This window comes from Cricetulus griseus, chromosome 4, assembly GCF_003668045.3.
Source record: "Cricetulus griseus strain 17A/GY chromosome 4, alternate assembly CriGri-PICRH-1.0, whole genome shotgun sequence".
NCBI lineage: Eukaryota > Metazoa > Chordata > Mammalia > Rodentia > Cricetidae > Cricetulus > Cricetulus griseus.
This window is the reverse complement of record NC_048597.1, coordinates 204,374,093-204,397,090: the sequence shown is the minus strand read 5'-3', so window position 1 is coordinate 204,397,090 and position 22,998 is coordinate 204,374,093. Positions and strand designations below refer to the sequence as shown.

The following is a 22,998-nucleotide window of genomic DNA, read 5'->3' as shown; positions in this document are numbered from 1 at the left end:
GGTATATTACAAAATTCTCTAAGATGTCATCTCTGAAAATAGTATGCCAAAGTTACAAATACTTACATACTTATTACAAATAAAAGAAGACTGGTAAAATGCATAAGGTCCTAGGTTCAATTCCTAGTAGCAAATAAATAAATAGGTAAATAAATAAATAAATATAAAATATAATGAAGAAACATTTAGGAACACATGAATATTTATCGAAGTATTCCTAAGTATGAATCTTTTCTAGCCAAAGAAAAAGAAAGTGTAAGAAGTTTATTTATTTAGCCTTTGGTGTCCATTATTTATATTAAAGACAAAACTTGTACAATGAGCCGGACATGGTGGCGCACGCCTTTAATCCCAGCACTCGGGAGGCAGAGGCAGTCGGATCTCTGTGAGTTTGAGACCAGCCTGGTCTACAAGAGCTAGTTCCAGGACAGCCTCCAAACCCACAGAGAAATCCTGTCTCGAAAAACCAAAAACAACAACAACAACAAAAACCTTGTACAATGGATGTAATACTACTATGGAGTAGATAGTAAAATTCAAGTAGTACAACCGATTTTCTCGAGTGTACAGTCTGGTTGATCTTTCTAACTCAATGGTCAGTGAAGAGTGGACAGAGAAAAACGTTTGGTGGTGGGATGTAGGCTTGAAGTGCATTATAAACCTTCATAAAAATGGCCTTAACTAACTCAGTATAATATACATTTAAAAACCTAAAAAAAAAAAATAAAGAATGTTGACTTGAACATCAGCTGGAGGGCGATTTGAACTGGTGGACAAAAGAGGGAGATAACAAGCTAGAAGCATCCATCTTGAATAAAGGCAATGTTGAGAGGATGGTTTCCAAAGCATATTGTGCTAAACAGATTAAGTTAAGATGGGGAGGAACTAGCCCTAAATAAAGAATATTGAGTAAAAGGAGTAATGTGGGAAAGGTGACTGTTTCAGAAAGAAAAGGCTGAATTCACAAATAGTGTACTAATCATATTCAAGACACGGTATAACTAGGCGTGTTAGAAAAGACATATTTAACCCTTTTATATGTAAAGCATTTTTCCCTCACTGAGAAGATAGAGAAGGAGTGTATCAGCAGGTAATAATAATTATAATTGTCATTAATCGAGACTGTCATTATGCTGAGCATGCTTCATGTTTACCAACTCTAGGAGCAAAAATGTGAGCCTTAGAGAAGTTAGTCCATTGCTGTGCACTTTTAAAGGGAAGAACTGGCTTTCTTATCAAGGTCTGTCTGCGCACACATTCAAAACCAGACTTTGTAGTTGTATGGCCCTGGGTTTGACTCTTGCCTCAGCACTTGTGACCTGTGTGACTGACATATTACTTATTCAGTCTGTAAATATCAAAGCTCACTGTGTTAGGTACCTTGTTACCATGGCTACCAATGTCCTCCAAGAACTCACTGTTCAGGGAAGGACTTAAGTAAGAAAAGTAGCATTGCAGTATGGGGTGTCAGCAGTCCTATGTAAATCAGGTAAGTGCATGGCACTGCACGAAGACATCCGTTTTTTCAGGAATCGTGGCAGTTTACACTAGTAGCTGGGCTATGTCTTTGGGTAAATGAAACAGTCCTGATACCGGATTCTTTATTTAGTACCTGCGTGTTCTTGGACAAGTCATAATAATTTCTCTGTGTTTCAGTTTCCCCAAGTCTAAGTTGGAGATAATGTCTGTCTTACAGGATCATTGTGAAACTAAATTAAAAAAAGAAAAAAAAAAAAACTTAAGCATGTTTGGCACACAGTAAGGGCTAGCTACACTAACGACACTTCCTGTATATAACAGGCATTGTATGTGGAGGGATTTCTGTTAAGTCTTTAAGAAAACTCTCTTGGTCATATCCCAGTTTTTTTTCCACTTTTATTTTTAAAAAACATCAGGAAGGATAAAAAAAATAGGCTATGAAATCAAAGGAAAGAGATGCTACAATCTTGGAAATCAGGCTAAGCTCTAGGTTTCATTCTCTTTTAAGATTCTAGAGACTTTGCTTATATAATTCCTTTATGCTTAACTTAAAGGAAGAGTGCTATAAATGTACTTATATATGGAACTAGGGATTTTCTCAATACCCTCTACCCCTTGCAATAATAAAATGTCTTTCAGTGATAATGTACAAGTCAGGGAAGTTAGAAGATATGTCTGTTTTCTTGGAAACATTACTTAAGGATCTGATAAAAATCTTTAGAAATTTAAACTTTTCATTTAATTCAGTAAAAACTTTCTCCAAGGTAAAACATGAAAAATAGGAGGGGAAAAATTATTGTTCATTAAAGTAATAGTCAAGAATCCTGTGGCATTCCCATCCCAGAGCTTAAATAAAGATGCTTCTGTCTCCAAGAATAGAAATATAAATCGGTTTAGATTAAAGAGAAACATATTGACTACAATAGCAGAAATGCAGAGGAATGTTAGACTTTGGGACTATTTTAGCCAATAGTTCCCTCCACCACCATTACTGCTTTGCCATTTAACACGTCAACTATTCCCTAAAGCTGATTCTCCTCTTGTTGTATTCCTGGTTAATTACCTCTTCCCTTACAGTTTTTTTTTTTAATTGTAAGTCTGTGCACCATGTGCATGCCTAGTGCCTGTGGAGGGCAGAAAGAGGGCTTAGATTCTTTGGAACTGGAATTAAAGAGTGCTGTAAGCCACCACATGCGCCCTGGAAATCAAATCAAGTCCTCTGGGAAGAGCAGCCAGCGCTCTTGAACTGCTTAGCCATCTCTCCAGCCTTTCCCTGTGAATTTTTAATATGTAGATATATTATATATCTGGTTGTGTATTCTGTTCTTTACACATCAGGGGTTTTTTTTTAGAATGCATGACCTACACTCAATTCAGGTTCATTCCTAGAGCACTGGATGGCAAGAGCTTTCCTTGAAGCTCATGGCCACATGAAAGGTGTGGACACAGCAAAAATGTGGGTTCTGTTAGAATAGAGAGAGGTAAAGAGTGAGCCAGTGTTTGGTAGGCCAGCAATAGAGGTCATTATTCAAGCTGAGAAAAAAAGATCATTTGTCCATGAGCAGACAAGTTACAAAATCAGTTCAGATCAGGATTGTTTACTTTAACTACAATACTCTATCCCCTAGAGTAGGTGTCCATTTTTAATTCATTTTGGAAGTAACTGCAAAACGGAGTATCTTGGGTACCGGTGTTATACTGTCACAGTTCAAATCCTTTGCTTTTATTGGTTGTGTAGCCATTTAATCTTTTGGACTTGCGTACTTAAAGGAACATACAGTCCACTTGTTTCTGGGACTTAGGATTAAAAAAAATAATGACAAGTAAAGATTTAAATCACCCAAAACACTATCTTTGTAAATTAGAGGTTCCTTTCACTATCTGATTATCCTTTCTGAAAATACTAACTGAAGCCTTAGGGATTCGTGGTCCACAAATAAGAAATTATTAATTTAAAATGCATCAGCTCCATCTCAAAAGTTATTTTTTTTTGCAGAATAGATGTTACAGTTGGCAAAAGTAGGAACTATTATGACCATAAATCATATTCAGGTATGGGGCAACTCTTTATACACTATAATTTACATGGACTGAAGGAAAATCGTAACCTAAATGGTTTATTATATGTGTAGGTTGCAGAATAGTTTAATATTAAGTACAAAGAAAATTTATAGGTTGGTTTCAGTTGCGTGACTATGTCAGAAGGGGCTGACATTTGTGAAAATTAAAGGTAAGATGTTCACACATGTTTTCTTTATTTCCTAGGATAAATCTATTAGTACAAGTTTGCCTGTCTTAGATTTAATAGATGCCATTGCACCAAATGCAGTTCGTCAAGAAATGATCAAGAGAGAAAACTTGACTGATGAGGACAAACTGAACAATGCTAAGTAAGCCTTTCTGGTTTATATTAGACCACAGTGATTTCTCATCACCTAAAGTACTCACAGGGATGTTTTGTTTCCTTTAAAGTACAGCTTGTGTGGGGAATATGATTTTTTTAAAAAAAAAATTCACATCCCTAACTTTTTTTGTAAAGTCGATCTCACAACAAGATTCTTCTGTTAAAATGTATTAGTTTAGAACATGGTCGCTAACAAGTCCCAAGATGTCTTTCTTGTCTTTTCAAGATACGCCATTTCAGTTGCTCGGAAGATTGGTGCCCGGATATATGCATTACCTGATGACCTCGTAGAAGTAAAACCAAAGATGGTTATGACAGTGTTTGCCTGCTTAATGGGAAAAGGACTGAACAGAATAAAATAATGAACCATTTACCATGATCTGCCACATTAAACACATCGAATGTCTCAGTTTACAGAATTTTGAAATGTAGTGGGTATAAAATCAGAGTATCTGTATGCTCAAAATAGTTCTGTATTCAGTAATAAATAATATCTTGTCCATACTAGTTAGAATTTGTCAATCTTTTGGATAACACAATTTCTTTAACAATCAGTACCAATACAGGAATATCGTATCAAGCTGCTATTTCATAATTAAATTAGTTTATTTCCTAAAGGTCTTACCAAAATAAAACTAATCATTCTTTTTCATAGTTCAAAAAAGATCTGTATAAAGTTTTGTCTGGTCCTTCTATTAAATGTGTTTGGATTTTTTGAAGTGTTATTTAATTTTGATGACAAATATACCTAAAGTCATAATTGAACCTAATCCTTTTGTTTTTCCCCTATATAAAGTGATCTAAAATTGTAACCTTTCTATCTCATATACTAATTTAAGGGGATAAGTATAGTTCATCAACATTAATTTTTTTAACATGAAAACTAAGTCTTGACTAAACCCCAAGGTTCACTCAAGCTGTAGGAACTTTTTACTTAATGTTTGATTGTAACTGCTTTGCTACTTTACATGTCTTAGTTTGATAATACAGCTTTATTTCTGACATGTAGCATAATACTATGGGTTGGAATACGTGGGTTATATATATATGCGTTTCCCTAAATCATTTGAATTACCCAGATTCTCTTAAATGGTACATATTAAGTGGTCAGCCAGCCATTTAGTACTTATTTTACCCCTACAATGTGTGTGACACTTTTCAGCTTGTGGATATCTGATATGTGAGGATCCTTTACAGATGTTAATTATGAATGCGCATATAGTTATTTTTCACCTAGTTCCTTTCAAGTACTTGCAGCCAAACATTGAATAGAACATCCCAGCTGACATTGATACTATTCTGTTAGCATCACATTGCACTTACTAGTTCCATTACTAGTTGTAATGAAGCCTACATAATTAGTATATGCCCACCAAATAACCTTAGTAGAAAACATTTAAAAGCTAATGTCCATCATAATGTCATGTTTTTCACAGTCCTGCCTTTATAAACTGGAAATGTCTAAGGTTAAAACTTGAAACCTCTTTTCCTCAGAATTTTTAGCAGGAGAGAAATTCTGTGGCTCATAGTTGAAGCTATAAATATGCTCCCCTCATTTTCCACTTTAGTGCCAGTGAGCAATCCTACCAAGCAACGAAAGTGTTTCACTTATCTCTGTGTGAATGAGTTGTCTACATCCTCCTCTTCTACTGATGAAAACATATACGTTAAGAGTGAGAGTGTTTGTGTGTGTAGGCTAGACTTTATAAAATAAAATACTAACAGGTGGAGTTCTGAAATATATTCTTCTACAAGAGATTTGCCTTTTATATTTTGATGATTGTTTTCTTATATGAAGATGTAAGTATGCTTTTGTTCTTTTTCTGAGATTATTTAAATTACGCTTCTGATTTTTTTCACCACCTTATTTACTAAGATAATCTGATTTACATGGAATTTAGTACTTTAAGGTGTTCTTTTTCTCACAAAGTATATTTAATAAAATGCTGTGTATGTAGAATGTTTATTTGTGTATTTATTTCATTTAAAGAAATATATAGAGCTTTCAATATTGGTCTGGTATTTCCCACAAAAGAATACAACACCTAAATGAAGTAATACAAAATCTTTCTTTGGAGGTGAGTTGGGGGCTGGAGAGATGACTCAGTAGTTAAGATCACTGGCTGCCCTTCTGGAGGACTCGGGTTTAATTCCCATGGCAGTTCACAACTGTCTGGGGATCTGGCATCTTTACACAGACATACATGCAGGCAAAACACCAATGCACATAAAGTAAAAATATTTTTTTAGAAGAAAATTTTAAATTCTAAAATTTTAATGTTTTTATCATTGTGTGGATGATGTGTGTATATGGGCATGCATGCATTTGCATGTGAGGTTAGAAGACAAATTTGTGGAGTCAGGTTTTTCCTTATACCTCTGTGGGAATAAAACTCAGGTTTTCACCAGGAGGTGGTAGCACACACCTTTAATCCCAGCACTTGAGAGGCAGAGGCAGGCGGATCTAGAGGCCAGCTTGGTCTACAGAGCAAGTTCCAGGACAACCAGGGCTACACTGTAAAATCTGGTCTTGACAAATCAACAAAAACTCAGGTCTTCAGGTTTGCACAAATAGTACTTTTATCTACTCAGCCAACTCACCTGCCTTCATATGAAGAATTTTATTACAGATTAACTACATGATTATTACAAGTTTAGCTTGCAATGAAATAATTTGAATGAATAAAATCCACTAGCACAAATTTATTGTCTCCAGTGTTCATATACTACATGAGATTCTTGGGATCCAGCTAAGAAAAATATAGACAGTCTTTTGACCTAGATCTTCGTAGAGACAGTCAGCCAATAAAAAAATAGCAAGAAATAAAACAAATAGTGATAGTGGAAGGAAGCAGCAGGAGAATATGCTACAGTCTGATTTGGGAGCAGAGGGAGATTATTTGGGGAGTTAGGAAAGGTCTGTCTAAGGACACTTTGTTTGGGACTGTGTTCAGCAGGGAAAATGCAAAAGAAGAGTCTAGTAGGCGTAGGCTCTAATCTACGTTTCTTTATTATGAAAAAGAAACAGAGATGTGGCCCTGGGGCTGTAAAGGGGAGGGAGGATATTGAAAACTATAAATAGGATCTACCTTGCTTGTAGGACTAGATCTAAATCAGAATTTCTTTCCTTTCTCTGGAGTTTTGATTGCTCTTTTATACCTGTGACTTGACTTGCTTAGAGTAATATGCTACTGCTGAGTTTTGCATGTCATTGTTCATCATAATAACTTCACCACTGGTTTTCATATCATATATGCAAAATATGTAAGTGATGTTAGAATGATCCAAGTTATGCTGGCCAAGCAGATTACTAGAGAGGAAGGAGATCGTCTGTAGCTGAGACAATCCAAAAAGCTGAAGAGTATTAGAACACTAGATTGCCTGAAGGAGACTCTGTAATGCTTTAAAAGGTCTCCTGAGATTACTACCCAAGTGGCTGGAATTCTCTCAAATCTTAGAAATTAATCCAGGTCCATAGGAGTCCTTTGTATAAAGAATCTGTGTATAGGGCTGTGAGTCGTTTGAATTCTTTAACCTAACTAATACTGAAATTTTGGATAGGTCGGTTAGAGTTCTGCTACTGGCTAAACATTTTACTGGTCAATAAAAAGTAAAGATACAGAAGCAAGCATGTTTCTGTTTCCACTGGCCTCACCTTGAGCCACATAGAAATTTCACCAAATACATAAACCTGGAACTGTATTGAACATTACAGAATAATGGAGAGATTGTCTAGAAACAAAAGCCAGAATAACTCTAGAGACGATCTATTTTAAAGTAAACACATAGAAAAATGTTTAAAAAGATGTCTTTGGCATCCACTAAGACCATCTAGAGAACATTTAAAGAGGATGTGGATTTAAAATTTTGGGGAATTAAATGTTGGTAGAAAAATTAATGGGACAAAGCAGCCTCAATGGGAGCAGAAATATTCCCCTCAAATTTAAGGTACTCATAAGTAAATTTATCCATTGTCTTAAAAAATCTAAACATTAAGCATAGAGTTCAGATTTCTCCCCAAGAGTTGACTGTAGGAAGCAATAAGATGTAGTGATATTTTGTTTATGATCTAACAAATAGCTTGCCTAAAGATCAGAGTGCAAAGCTAGCCACACTAGCTATCCATAGAGGCCAGGCAGTGGTGATCATACCTTTAATCCCAGCACTAGGGAGACAGAGTCAGATGGATCTGTGTTCAAGGCCACTCTGGACTGGACTACATGATTGAATCTGTCTAAAAGAGAAAAAGCCCACACAAAGGTGATCCCAGCACTTGAGATCCCATTCCTCTAGTTCCAGCACGAGGTAGGTGGAGACAGGAAAGGATATGGCTGGGTGGAGAGAGGAGCTCAGGGCAGTCTGAGGAGCAGTGCAATCTGAGAATACAGTATGAAGACAGGACCACTGCGTTGGTCTGAGCATTAGTAGAGATAAGAACTCCAGTGACTGGCCACTTTGCTTCTCTGATCTTTCAGCTTTCACCTCCTGATAGTTGACTCTGAGGTTTTATTATTAATACCAATTAGAATTCGTGCTATAATAGGAATTATTGAAAAGATGTAATTTCAAGTCACACATGCTATGTGTCAGTCAGCTGATGTCTAAATAACAAATGTCTTAAAATCCTATGTGACAGATGTAATAAATACACTGAAAACTGTAGGGAGTTAAGCCCTAAACTGTTTATATGCAATGGCTATAGGTCACCTTTGAATTACATGTGAATACATACATTCGCACATATATATGTATATATAATGACTTTAGAAAATATCAGGAATGCTAGGCCATATTAGATCACAAGAAAAATTTTAATGGCCTTTAAGAACAAGAGTAACAAACACAAACTCCCAAATCTGGTTCCTTGGCCAGGCTCTAGGACAATTCCGTAGGGGATTTCAACTAAACGTTAACTCCTCAAAAGCTCAATGGCACATTGCAGCATATTTACTTTCTGTGCAGCGGCAACAGCAGCAGCTACAGGCAGCAGCAAATTACCACAAATCCTCAACCTGGGAACAGAGGCCAGAAGGTTGCCATGCCCCTCCTCTGGTGCTCAAAGATGCTTGCAGGGGCACTAGGCGACTGACGAGGGAGGCACGTCAGGCCTTGAGCCCCGCCCACCAGCCCCGTCCCGACAGACCCCGCCCCCTGGAGCCGGGCTTCGCCGCAAGCCCCGCCCCGGTGTCGTCGCCTCCGCGGGGCTGAGGATGACGTGAGGAGAGAGCGGCGAGCCTCTGCCTCCTGCGGGTGCAGCTGGGCCAGCGGTTCCCACAGCCCCGGAGCCTGACGTGCTGCGAAGCGCACCGCCGAGCTCCTCGGCCGGCGGCCCTCTCTCTCGCTCAGGCCGGGCCGCCCCCTGCGCGGCCCCTTGCGGCTCCTGGCACGGCCCCGCGCTCAGCTGCCGCCCTGGCGCGCTCCACTCTGTCGTCCCCGGACGGGCGCGGACCAGCTCGACCGGGGCGCCGGCGGCTGGGCAGAGGGCGCTGGCCCCGGGGTCGCGCCGGCGCGGCCACCAACCTGGGGCTGTCAGTGGAGGGCGAGTGCTGGTTCCGGGGCGAGGCGACGCCCTTCGGGGCCAACGGGCCGCACGCAGATGTGGCCGGGGGAACGACTCACCCGTTTTCCAGCTCTGGATCCGGGCTGGGGTCGGGGTCGGCGCCCATGGGGGCCCCGCCTCCGTCTCCTGGCCTGCCCCCGTCGTGGGCCGCGATGATGGCGGCCCTGTACCCGAGCACGGACCTCTCGGGCGTCTCCTCCTCCTCCCTGCCTTCTTCCCCATCCTCCTCGTCGCCCAACGAAGTGATGGCGCTGAAGGATGTGCGGGAGGTGAAGGAGGAGAACACCCTGAATGAGAAGCTTTTCTTGCTCGCGTGCGACAAGGGTGAGAGCTAGACCCCTTTCTCCGCTTCGGGACACCCTAAGACTCACTCCCTGGGTCCTGCCCTTGCCTCTGCTTACTCCAGACACTCCCGCTTTTTCTTGCGTGGGCGGCTATTCCCTACCTGTGAAGCCCGCAGGACTTCTGCCTGATTGAGCAGGAGCCAGAGGGCAGGTAGCGCGGGGGCGGTGGACTCCTGCAGGTGGGATATTTGGGTGGCTAGTTGGGAGCACTGATCTCAAAGTTGCTCCACTTCTGCCACTGATAAACTGCAGGCTGGAGTCTTTCCTTTGGGAGCCAGAGGCTAGTTTGGGACCTTCTAATCCGAAAACTCTTGTTAATTCCCCTTATGATTTCTCCTATTTATGGGCTGTCACCTTGCATTTTTGTTTTGTTTTTAAAAACTTTCTGTTTAGCATCAGCCGCCAGTGCCTTGGCCTGTTACACTTAAGTGGAATTAGCTATTCCATTATCTTAAGCAGAAATAGCACGAAGTAAGGACGAGACAGGAAAAATCCTGTCCCTAGTTGCCAAACCTTTCCGCAAACTTAGGGAACCCCTTCGAGTGTTGGTATTTTTTTTTTTTTAATTAGGGAGAAATGTTTATTGATTCAGAGAGTTGGTGGAAGGCAAGGATAGTGAAAAGTATAGGCAAAATATGTGGAATATACTGTTTTTGAATCTAGAAATGGGTCACTTTTATGGTCACATGAACGGATAAGCATGTTTTCAGGTGATGCGTTGTAATGAAGGAATGGAAACTTGGTTGCTCTCAGACTGCTTTTATCTCCTAACTGAAAAAGAGTACTGAAAAAATTGTCATTCCTCAGTTCAGCAGTTTGTTGTGTAGAGGCTGTATTCATTTAGGAAGACTTCGTTAGAAACTTTCGGACTTCTGAAAGCTAATTCTAGAGGCAGCTTACACTATGGGAATACTAGTTACAGAAGTTTTTGTTTTTGTTTATGTGTTTAAGTCAACAACAGTCTCCCTAACCTAAGCATTTGAAATAGCTTTTCGCTTTTTATACAACTACACTTGATCTTAGCCTAGCCAAAAAGCAATTGTTTATGCAACTTTTTGAAAGCACATTGACATATAAACAAAGTCCATTTATGTCTGTTGTCAGCTTACTTTGTTTATGTGATAATATTAAATAAACATTTTGTTAAGGTCTATCATAGACACCTTTGACTAATCTTAGAAATATAAAGAAATTAAAAATATATGTCTATGTCACAAAATTATGATCGTAAATTACTTAATTTTCCTCAAGTGGTTTGTCTGAGTTCTTTCCCTCAGAAATTATCTAAAAGCAGAAAGGAACTGATTGTGTTGTACTACAGCAGCCACGAACCACTGCTTTTATTCTAGTTAACTGTGTGTAATTATTTAAAAGTATGTTAGGAAAGGGGATTTGATATTCTTGTTAAACTGAGAACAGAGAAGTGTTGTAGTGGAATATGATTGGAGCAGGTATTTTATTCTTTTTCTTTTAAAATTTAGAAACCATCATTTTACATAGCAACTCCTGTCCTGGTCCCTCTTCCTCCCATCCTCCCATGCCCCCTACCAACCTACCCCTTGTCTGCTCCCCAAGGGCAGTGAGGCCTTCCATGGGGATCATCAGAGTCTGTCACATCATTTTATTCTAGGCCCTCCTCCGTGTATCTGGGCTGAAATAGTATCCCTCCATAGGGAATGGGTGGAGCAGGTATTTTTGTGACACATGTATTTAGAGTGGGTGCATGAGATTTCTCAAAAGGAGTTTTAATTATAAAAGTTTTATACACTGTCCATAGTACCTGTTGAAACAGCTTGAGATATCTCATATCTGTCTATGAAAACTGGGACCTGATATGTATTTATAGCATCATTAAAATCCTTGGAGAGATGCAGAAGTGGAACAGGGATTAATGTGCTAGGATGAAGAAACTATATATTTCTTGCATAAAATTTTAATTTGTATTTGTTTTAAAGATGAGTTGAAGTTAGAGGAACACATATTTTTATGTTCATAATCTCTAATATTGTTAAAATCTTTTAACTGTGGCCCAAATCAATATAAAAGTGGAAATTTTCTTGAGATAGCTATAACTCCCCCTTTTACAATGAAATCTTCATCAGCTCAAATGGCAAACATTTACTAACATAGCTTTGGAGTGGAGTGCTCATGTGTTTCGTAGAACATTTCATCTGATGTTCACAGGGACCGGGCATATAGCTCTGTGGTAAAGCACTTGCCTAGCATAAACAAGGCCCTAGGTTCAATCACCAATACTACTACTTAAAATATAAATATAATAATAATATATATATTTTTCCAGGTAATTTAATCCTCACAACTCCACTTATTAGATCTGTTGTTTGTCAAGTCACCACTATGCTTTATTGATCTGATTATAGTTGAAGGAATTAAAATAATTTGTTAGAAAAGGCACCTTTATATGGATGTACTAGTTGGAAATTAACTCTTATCTGTATGGGTAGTTTGTACAATTTGTTTTCTGTGTAAATGTAAAAAGCAAGCATGGTATCTTTAATAGGTCCAGAGAAAAATCAACTAGTTTTATTTAATAATCCTTTCTACATGTATGAAGTATTCATAGTATAGTCTAAAATAAAAGCTAGAGATTTCTAAAAGAAAATTTGCAGGTATGAGTTGGTTCTATGTATTTTAGTGATGAATGGTTGTTTAAAATGAGTAATGTACAGAGTAAGGAGTAAACAAAAATAGGAAAGGGAAAGATTCTATGGTTTGGAATAACTAGCTTTTATGTAAATTAGTTCCATAAATATGGGCAGTTGCCAATCCAAGCAAGTATTAGTCAATTAGTAATGGTTCTTATGGACCATTATGGTCCTTTGTTGTTGGCGTTTTGGTTTTCAAGACAGGGTCTGTGTAACCTTGGCTGTCCTGGAACTCACTCTGTACACCAGGCTGGCCTTGAACTCACAGTCATCTGCCTGCTTCTGCCTCCCAAGTGCTGGGATTAAAGGCTGCACGATGACTGCTTCAAAACTTTTTTTTTCCGTATTAAAAATAAGAAAAGATGAATTGAAAGTCTCTGTTCCATTGATGTAACACAAAGTTTTTATATAAAACTACCAAATTAAATTCTTAGAAAGTGTATCTGTGAATTCTTTATAGACAGAGAGACTGAAATTCAGATACAAAAGCTAATTGAACAAGAGCTGATAGTAAATGTGTTGTCTTATTAATATTAAGTAGACTACCATGTTGTTGTTTTTTTTCCCCCTCTCTTCTTGAGAGTTAGTGTGGTAATTACTTGTGATATCCCTCAGGCCTCTTGCCTACTAAAAGGGTAAATAATGTTTTCGGAAGCACCTAAACTTAATTATGTCTTTACTTTTTCTCATTTATAGTGTTAAGTAGATGATACCTTTTAAAACATAGTTGTGAACATAAGCCTTTTGCTTTGTTGATATCAGTGATCAGTGCTTTTTCGGAATAAGGAAGAAAGAAGGTATTTACTCTCTGCCAGTGCTGCATGTGGAGTTTTATGCTCTTTTTTTAATTGTTGCTGCTTTTTAAGCTATCCTAGTCAGCAACTGCAACTCCACTGCTACCAACAGCAGTTCAGGCCGCAAGAGCCCCAGCCTGAGGAAATTCTGTTACCTTAGGCAGCGACTCTTTCAATGCTACAAAGGGAAATTATCTAAATCTCTGTCCAAAGAACTCAAAATTCAAAGGTTGAGGTGGAATTCTGCTTCCCAGAGAGGTTGAATAGCAAGCACCTCACATCTCCCAAGACGTCCTCGTGCCCGTTTTTCCCCCATCCTTATAAACCCTTCTCCACCTAGCTCCTCCCTACAACTTCCTGTCAGCTAATTGCTGACTCAACCTCCTGACCACAGGTGAATTTTATTTAATCAAACACATCTTTGCTTCATTAAACAAATGTTCCAGAGCATAAACAAAAGTAACACACCTTAAAATAATATTCTACAACAGAGTATTACCAGAAAATTCATATTTTCATTAGTAGTCCCTTCTGGACATTTCACTATGGAGTTCGAGAAGGGATAGGGAAGGCAGAATTTCACCTGTACCCCTAGATTTATGCTATTTTGTGTTCTGTCACGTATGTGGTAGGCTTGCTGCATTATAAGGAAGGACAATTTAAATTTTTGTAGAAGCTTTGTGTACCTTGGGGCTCAGGATGCTTTCAAAATGTGCAGCATTTCCTTGAGAACATATGCCAGTGTTGTATTAACACCTTACTTAATATGCATATATGGTACTTTCTACCTTTGCTATTTTAGAAGAGATTTGAAGGGTGTGAGGTTAGGGATGAGAGTGGTTTGGATAATTAAAAAGCAGAGTACTGACTATTTCTGAGAAGTTTTGTACGATGAAGGAAAATAATTTGCAGGAAGTAGAAGTGATAAGAGTATAGCTAACATCAAGAGTAGTGGGGTTACACTAGATATCATTCCATATAGCTCACAAAGTATCACTAGTTACAGAACCTATGTTCTGTGTGGGGAATCTTTGTAAATTACCGGAGTTTTAGAATGTACTATTAGAAGTGTAGCCGTAGAGAGTGGTTCACAGTTACTTTAATGAAAGATGACTGAGCAGCTAGCTTCCTTACCGGCCTATGTAGTGCTCCCACAGTGTGTTTCTTTTTCTTATTTTTAATTTGCTGCTCTTTGCCATGTGATCAAAACATACACATGAAGTTCTTAATTGTGTTAAGGCATTTGACAAAAGCTATTATTAATGAGTTACTGACTACATCCATAACCTATAAGAATTTTTTCTATAATAACATTGTTTTCTTGAGAAGTAGTAAGGAACAGTAGGGTAAAATGACGGATATTTCTGTTTTAATAAATCTCTCTGAGCAAATGTTCAATTGAACTTAAATGGCCCAGATGATATTTGGAAGACAGGATATTTCTAATATACAGAGCACTCTCCTGGGAAGTTAAAAACAAACAATCCAAATGAAACCTCAGTACATTGTGTATTAGGAGGCTGAAAGGTTAAACTTGAGTGCACCAGCACTGTTACAATCTGAGTTTCTCTTGCCCCATTATAGTACTATAAATGTCTTCTTCAGACTGATTCCATCAAATTTAATTATGCTGAGAAGTCTAAGACTAGGAATAATAGTTTAATGTAGGTAATGAGAAATTCAAGTATTATTGAGGAACAATGAACGATAACATTAAAATCCAAAGTGAATGAGTAGGACTAAAAGATTCTAGTACCATATCAATTACTTATGAGTTCAGTAGAATTTCTTTGGGTTCCAAAGCTTTTTTCTCTTAATCTGTTTTTAATATTAATTGATAATATTTTTTTTCTCTGTGTAGCTCTGGCTGTCCTGGAACTCACTCTGTAGATCAGGCTGGCCTAGAAGCTGCCTGCTTCTGCCTCCCTGATAGGATTAAAGGCGTAGAACACCATTACTTGCCTTAAATGGGAATATTTTAAATAGAATGTTATAATACCACATCCAAAGTATTTTTTTTGGTAGAAAGTTTGGTTTGAAAAGATTTGTTTTTGTTTTTGACACAAAATTTTCCCATACTTCACAACAAGGTTCAAGTTCTGCTTGGTTAATATAAAATTTAAGAACTGGTCAACTTTTTTTGTGGGAGTTGGGGGAAGGTTGTTTTTTTTTAAGACAGAATCTTAGCCTATCGTCCAGTTTTTCCTGGAATTCGATAGCTATATGAGTATCCTAGGCTGGCTTCAAACTTTCAGCAGTTCTTCTTCTGCCTCTTAGGTCTGAAATTACAGGCATGAGCCACCACATATAGCAAAACTGATCAACATTAATGCTGTCATTTAAGTAATGCAGAAACTTATCATCATGTGTTAGAAAGCCAGATGAGAAGCCAGTGAGGAAATAGAGAATCATCTTTACTAACTAATATTGTAATATTTCTTTACTATATATTTCTCAAGGATGTATTAGAGTTGGGCAGAGTAAATTTATTGCTGAGGTTCTATGGGATCACCTTGGTATTTTCTATAGTATTTTATTTGATGGTCCAGTTTCCAGTGGGCTTTATAGACTTCAGTAAACATTGTGTCCTTGAGGATTTTAGGAAACCATAAGATTGATGTATACTTTGAATTTTACAGAATGGACTGAACAAGTAGGGCTAGAACATGGGTGGCTAACTGATCCATAAGCTAAATATCTTTGTAAAGCCTGTGAGGTATGACTGATTTTTACATATATTTAAAAATATTTCCAATTGAAAGAATTTTATTTGGGGGGGGGCTGGAGAAATGGCTCAGAGGTTAAGAGCACTAATTGTTCTTCCAGAGGTCCTGAGTTCAATTCCCAGCAACCACATGGTGGCTCACAACCATCCATAATGAGATCTGGTTCGCTCTTCTGGCCTTCAGGGATACATGAGGAGGAACGATGTATACATAATAAATAAATCTTAAAAAAGAATTTTATTTTAAAACATAATTCTATAAAATTCAAAAAGTTTTATTGGAACAAATCCTCAGTTGTTTTCATATACTATGTCTCTGCTTTAGTGCAAAAGGGGTCTGGGTAATTGTGACTGAGGTATCATGTCCACAAAACCTAGTATATTTTACTGTCTGACCCTTTCTCAGAACTATTTTGTTGACTCCTGTGTTCAAGTATAAAGCATTGTATGTGTAATAATACAGAAAAGAGCCCAGTGTGAACTGACTCCAAGTTCATTTTGTACAGAGGCAGCTAGTGTAAAGGGTTAGAAAGGAGAGTGAGTGGGGGTTCTGTAGAGTCAAGTAAGGGAAAAATTACAAAACAGCAGAGGAAATTGTACAAAAAGTAGATGTTGATTTTTGTGAAACCAGTGTGGATTTGTTACCTAGCACTAAAGGCGGTTAGATGGCTATCTTTTCACATGGGCCCTGTCTTCACTGTTCAAATGAACTAACAGCCATGACTTTCCTCAGGTGTGTATTTGCAGAGGATCATGCTAGTGATGAAACCTAGAGCTATTTGAAATTATGGTAAAGGAAATGCTTTGTTCAAGTCTTATGGGCTAATATTGAAGCCTCGTAGTGGGGAAAAAAGGAACATTAGCTTGCTCAGGATTTGGTCAAAGAGAAAATCTTTTTCAGTAGGTCCAAGGCTATTTCACTGTCCAGAAGGATAGTTTAGATGAGGGTTGGCTGTGTTCACAGGGGCAGGTATGAGAGCTACTTGGAGGTCGGGCTGAGATGACTTGCTGATGCATTGGTACACTACCTATGGAGTAGGCTGAAAAATATTTCTGTTTTCTTTGTTGAACAAAGACACTGGGACCTAGGGGTGGCAGGTAAAGTTGGATCCCTGGCCTTCATGTAAAAAGCAGAGTGATGTAAGTCTGAAGCCGATCCTTAGAGCTTGGTGACATCCAGTCTAGCCAGTCAGTGAGCTCTGAGCTCAGGGAGAGATCCAGTCTGGGGAGGGTGGGGAGTAGAGAGCAGTGGAGGAGGACCTGTAGCCTTCACATTCAACACACACACACACACACACACACACACACACACACACACACACACACACACCAACTGTACCATCAAAAAAGTAAGCAAATTATATTGTTTTTCCAAAGACAAGAGACATGATTTGCAAGCAATTCACTATAAAAGGAAAATATCATCTGGCATAACGGGCATTTTAACTGGAGTCTGGGCCTTTAGCTAACTTCCTGTTTTAAGTTTTCTAACCTCTTTCACATATGCATTCATCCTCAAAGTTAACAACTGTTTTAGTCTTTATGGCATATCACTTTAAATGACTTGTAGATATAAACTTTAGTAATGATGATACATTTAAGAAGTAATGGCTGAAGATATTATAGAATTAATGAAGTGCAATCATCTTAGATTTAGAAAGCCTATTGAGTCCCAAGAAGGTGAATTAAAATAAATGATCCTCACCTAGATATACCTGGATAGTTTTAAATGTTATTTTTTAATTTATTTTTATTTATTTATTTATTTATTTTTAGTATTAGTGATATCATTTGAGTGGATTATGGGCTTTCTGGGCACAGCTCAAGACTAAGAATATCACTTTATCAGTGGAATTTAAATGTTAATTAGTGCAATGGGGAAATTATTTCATGACTAGTTTTTTTTTTTGTTTTTTTTTTTTTATTCTTGAGACCTAAGGAGATGTGTTATTAAGAAAACTATTATTCAGTTTCTTTTTTTTTAATGTAAGCAGGTGTTAAAAATAATAGGAAGTTTGAAATTTTCACAAATAAAATCTGCTACCTTAGTTGCAATATTGTTTTTCTTACTCATTTAGTCTAATTTAATGTTTTCTCCCTGTGTACCATGAAATTATTTCTTTTCTCTTTCCAGTTTCCACTCTGATTATTCTTTCCCTATTTCTTACTCACAGACATCTAAGGAATAACTGTAAAACCATTTATTCATTTTGTATTTAAAAAGTAAAATGAAACAAGTATCCCCTTGCTTTCTTTATCTAATGAGCATTTCCCTTTGGATTTTTTACTTCTCTTTTTTTCCTGCACAATCTCATTAGCAGGCAAATATACTGTGCCTTTGGTGACAGTAATTCCCTTTTTCCTCCCATGGGATGACTGGGGTGGCCTTCAAGTCAGGCAGAAGACAGCCTGCCTGCTACTGATAAGCCAAGCAGTCATTCTAGCCCCAACTTGGCATTTTGTGAGCTGGATGTTCCCTGTTTATTAACACTACACCTTATCTTCATTAACAAGATGGCATGTGTGTGCACATGTGTGTGTGAGAGAGAAAGTGGGGGAGGAGTAAGAATCTTTAGGGACCCTTACTATACATACTGTCAAATTTATATTTCTTTTTAAATGTATGCTTTCCCCTCTTTCTAATATCCTCTACCCCCAGTCTCCATTTTAACCAACGTGGTGCATGAGTAAATGTGTGTGTGTCTGAGATCCAAAACTAATTCTTTCTAAGTTTCATTTTATTTTTCTATAATAGCTATCAGCCTGTATTTGGGGTTATTCTTTATTAAACTGTTTTACATATCTTCTATGAGTTTTTCTTATAACATCAAGTTAAGAATTTTAAACTAGAAATTTTTATTTCATGTTACACATTAAGATATTAAGATTTTCTAGTTGTGTTTTATATTTACTGCTTATATGTGTATTGTTTTATCAAGATATACTTTTTTTCCAGGAAATGTTCACATTTTCTGTGCACATGTCCACATGCAAAGCAAAAATGAGTTTAGGTATTTTTAATCTTTTAATTGAGCAGGATAAAATTTTCTTTATATTCATTCTTGATAAATGTCTTAAATATTAAAGTATGTTTGTATATTGTTATTTAGGTGACTATTATATGGTTAAAAAGATTTTGGAGGAAAACAGTTCAGGTGACTTGAACATAAATTGCGTAGATGTGCTTGGGAGAGATGCTGTTACCATAACTATTGAAAACGAAAGCTTGGATATACTACAGCTGCTTTTGGACTACGGTTGTCAGGTACAAGGCTAGATGATCTTATCCAGTAGCTTCTAAGAAATGTTAGCTATGTCATGCTTTCATCTGTCCTTCTGGCTTACCTTCTTTTTCTTTCCTTTGTTTACTCTCTCTTCCTATGCCTTTCACCTTCTATTTGGTTTTAAACTACTAACAAGTTTACAAAACAAACCCAAATAAGCTATTTAAAAAATGTAATATTTTAAATTTGTGTTTTTCTTCCTGTCTCCTTTCCCTACATCAGACAAAAGTAAACTACCATGAATTATTAAAGATGACATTATTTTTGTTACTGATAGGATTACTATTTGTATTATATACCTAAAAATAGGGCAAGTGTTCTAGAAGTGTCAGGGGACAGGGTTTTCTGTTATTTATAGGCACATGAACAAAATGTTCCTCACAAAACAACTTACAGTTCTATTTGGTTTCTCCTAAGTTTTATTATGTTTTCTATTTGTTTGAAATTTAGTGTTTGCTTTCATCTAAAGATGAATGATTTGTTTTAAAATTAGAATGGATAGAACTTTTCATTTGTCTTCATATCACTTAAGGTAGAAAAGCAGGCGTGCATATACACCTTGAAGGTGTAAGTTAATAACAGCATCTGGTTCACTCATGATAAACATAGCATAGAACTCTGGCTCTTCTGTTGCAACTGTAATGAGGTATAGCTTTTGCAGTGACATCAGGAAACAGAGATTTTTTTTTTTTTTTTTAGTTATGATAGATGGTTTTAGGTACATCCCTATTATTTACATTATAATGTGGTATCATGAGTGATTTATGTGTATATATAAACACACACACACACACACACACACACACACACACACACACACACACACACTTGGGGTAGGTAAGGGAATTGGGTACCCAGCCACTTTAGCTATTAGAGTACAACAAGAAACCAAATGAGAAGAGCTTCTGAGCTGCCATAGTAATTTCCATGAAGTTTCTAGGTTACATTTAGTTGTAGAACACTTCTCCTTCAAAGTCTACTTTTCTCATTTTAGATTTCATTTTAACAAACTTAATTTACTAGTTTTCTGATCTGCTGAGAATAAAGAAAGGCCATAAAGGGTATTAGAGCTGCAGCTGAACAAAATGAAGCATAGAACAGCTCACACTGTTTAATTAGAGATTGTTAGCACTACACTTCTGCTTGGTGGTTAAGCTTTATAACAGTGGTTTAGCATCAGTAAGGGAAGGTTAAATTATATTCACTACCTAACACCTTAGATGAAAGCACAATTATCTTTTAAAAGCAGAAAACGTCCATCAAAATTATTTAAGATTTAAAGTTAAACACTTAAAGGCATAAGCTTCAGTTACCTAGAAAATAAAGTTATGAAGAAATCCAGTCCTTGCTGATTTTGGATAAGAAATGCTAAGGTGTAATAACTGCATTTCCATACATAGTTTTATATGCATAATTCGGCAGTATGCATGGTTCTTTCACACTCTTGATTATATTTGAGCACCACAGTCAGACTGTCTAGATGTGGTATTCTAAAGATCAGAAAACTGAGGCTCACAGACTTTAATGAACTGCCCAGAGTTGTAAAATTAGTAAAGGCAAAGCTAATGTTTGAATTTAATCTTTTGGCTGCAAACCCCATGCTTTTTCCAGTTCTCTGTATTCTGTCCAAGTAACCTGTGTCTCATTCTGTCAGTCAACAAATATCCAAGACCTTTAGCTGGGTGTGACGATGGAAATGAGTAATGAAAATACACTTACTCACCAGTGAATATCAAGTGAATTGAGACAGCTAAAGCATGTATGGATTACAAAGGAATTCAAATATAAGGCTGTATTTGACAAGTGCCGAGTGGTAACAATGCTTGATGCTTGTATATTGCTTTACAGTTACAAAATGCTTCTTGTTTTATCTTGGCTGATATCAGTGGTTCTCAAACAATTTTGTCTGCACCAAGGGATATTTGGCAGTATCTGGAGACATTTTCATTTCACAGTTGGTGGGGAGATTACTGTTGGTATCTAGTGGGTTGTTACTAAACATCCAACATTACTCAGGAAAGGTACTACAACACCAAAACAATATGTGATCCAAAATGTCAATAGAGCTGCTTTTGAGAAGCCATATTTTATATTTAGACTTTTTGCAAATCAATATAAATATTTTAGCAATATAAAAAAATAAGTTCATTATGGTTTCAAACTATCAAGAAAACTAGGTTTCTGCCTAGCATGTGTGAATATCAGTATTTGATCCCTAGCACTGAGGAGGTGGAGGGGACTTTTTTTTAATGCATTAAAGCTGGAGAGATGGTAAAATGGTTAAGAGCACTTGCTTCTCTTGCAGAAGACCCCAGTTCTGCTCTTAGTACCTATATCAAATAATTCATAACTCCAGCTTCAGGAGGCACTGGCACCTTTGGCCTCCACAGGCACCTGCATTCACATGCATATATTGCTCACCATCCATTTAATTAAAAGCGTATCTTTTTGTTTCTTTTGAGATAGAGTTTCTCTGTGTAGCCTTGGCGGTCCTGGAACTTACTCTATAGACCAGGCTGGCCTTGAACTCAGAGATCCTCCTGCCTCTGCCTCCCAAGTGCTAGGACTAAAAGCACTACCACTTTCTTTTAAAAGTTTTAAGAAAGATTTCACTGGAAGAGTGTCTATGGAGCTCAGCCTTGAAATACTAATATTGAGCTGGGGAGAAGATAGTTCAGTTGTTAGGAGCACCTGTTGCTCTTGCAGAGGACCTTGGTTCAATTTCTGACACCCACATGGTGACTCACAGCCATCTGTATGCAACTCTAGTTCCAGGGGATCCAACACCCCTTTCTGGCCTTCGCAGGCACAACACACACATGTAGTGCACAGACATATGTGCAGACAAAACACTCATACACATAAAATTTAAAAATAAAAAAGGAATATTAACATTGTTAACATTTATATTGTATTGCATTGTGCCAGTGGACTTGACTTCCTGATCTCCAGAAAGATTAAGTGACTTGTCTGGATTTATTCTGTAAATGGGATCTGACTCTAGAGTCCATGTTCTTCCTGTTACCCATCTCTACTCCTAAACTTAGAAGCAGTCAAGGGACAGGGGATGCAGGGAAGAATGTAAGTGGATATATGATGTGTTTCTTAAGACAGTGAATTCACAGCCTTTAGAATAAAAGACTGGGCTTGTAATATAATGGAATTTCTCGGGAAAAATAACTAAAACAAACTGATGAAAAAGACCTTCAATGGGAAGCTGAGAATTTGTGTTTTACATAGTAGATAGTGAGGTATCATTAAATTCATTTTGATAGAAAGTATGGTATGTGTCTTGTGGTATTTTAGATAGATGAATGTAGTGATCAAGTTTAGGCAAGACTGGAAAGAAGGGAATGCTATAATCCATGTGAGCAGTTTTTGTATTAATTTGGGTATGAATATTAAGATCTGAACTGGAAAACTGGCTGTAAGAGTGACAGTAGCTGTAAGAAGAGGGGAGGAGCTGGGCATAGCTTCTGGTAAAACCTTTGCCTTGTATGCCTGAGGCCCTGTGTGTGAGGGGTGTGAGGAGGGGGTACAGATACAAAAGCTGTCAAGAAAGGGAATTGAGGAGTCTTAGGATTTTATAAATCTTAAATATGCAGAACTAGGAGAGAGGAGAGAAAAGTGGCAAGCTCAGAGGAGAGGGTAGGCTTGATATAAAGGAATACAATTTCTGGGTTGTAGCTTTATTTATTTGGGGGGTTGTCTAACAGTGACCAAGGTACTCTAGGCATCATAA

At 37.5% G+C, this 22,998-nt stretch overlaps 2 protein-coding genes across 5 annotated transcripts in view; both read left to right on the top strand.

Moving 5' to 3' along the window:
- Pls1 (plastin 1) overlaps positions 1-4,268 on the top strand; it is a 38,245-nt gene extending 33,977 nt beyond the window's left edge. The window contains exons 14-15 of the mRNA XM_035444533.1: positions 3,745-3,869; positions 4,110-4,268. Of these exons, the coding sequence (XP_035300424.1) occupies positions 3,745-3,869; positions 4,110-4,245 (261 nt within the window). The 3' untranslated portion in view covers positions 4,246-4,268. The remainder of the gene's footprint in view (positions 1-3,744; positions 3,870-4,109) is intronic.
- Positions 4,269-9,427: 5,159 nt separating this feature from the next.
- Trpc1 (transient receptor potential cation channel subfamily C member 1) overlaps positions 9,428-22,998 on the top strand; it is a 55,760-nt gene continuing 42,189 nt past the window's right edge. For 2 of the 4 annotated variants that reach the window (XM_027410928.2, XM_027410927.2), the window contains exons 1-2: positions 9,428-9,767; positions 19,083-19,237. In XM_027410928.2, the coding sequence (XP_027266729.1) occupies positions 9,548-9,767; positions 19,083-19,237 (375 nt within the window). In that variant the 5' untranslated portion in view covers positions 9,428-9,547. The remainder of the gene's footprint in view (positions 9,768-19,082; positions 19,238-22,998) is intronic. The other 2 variants (XM_027410930.2, XM_027410929.2) reach the window with 1 other exon arrangement.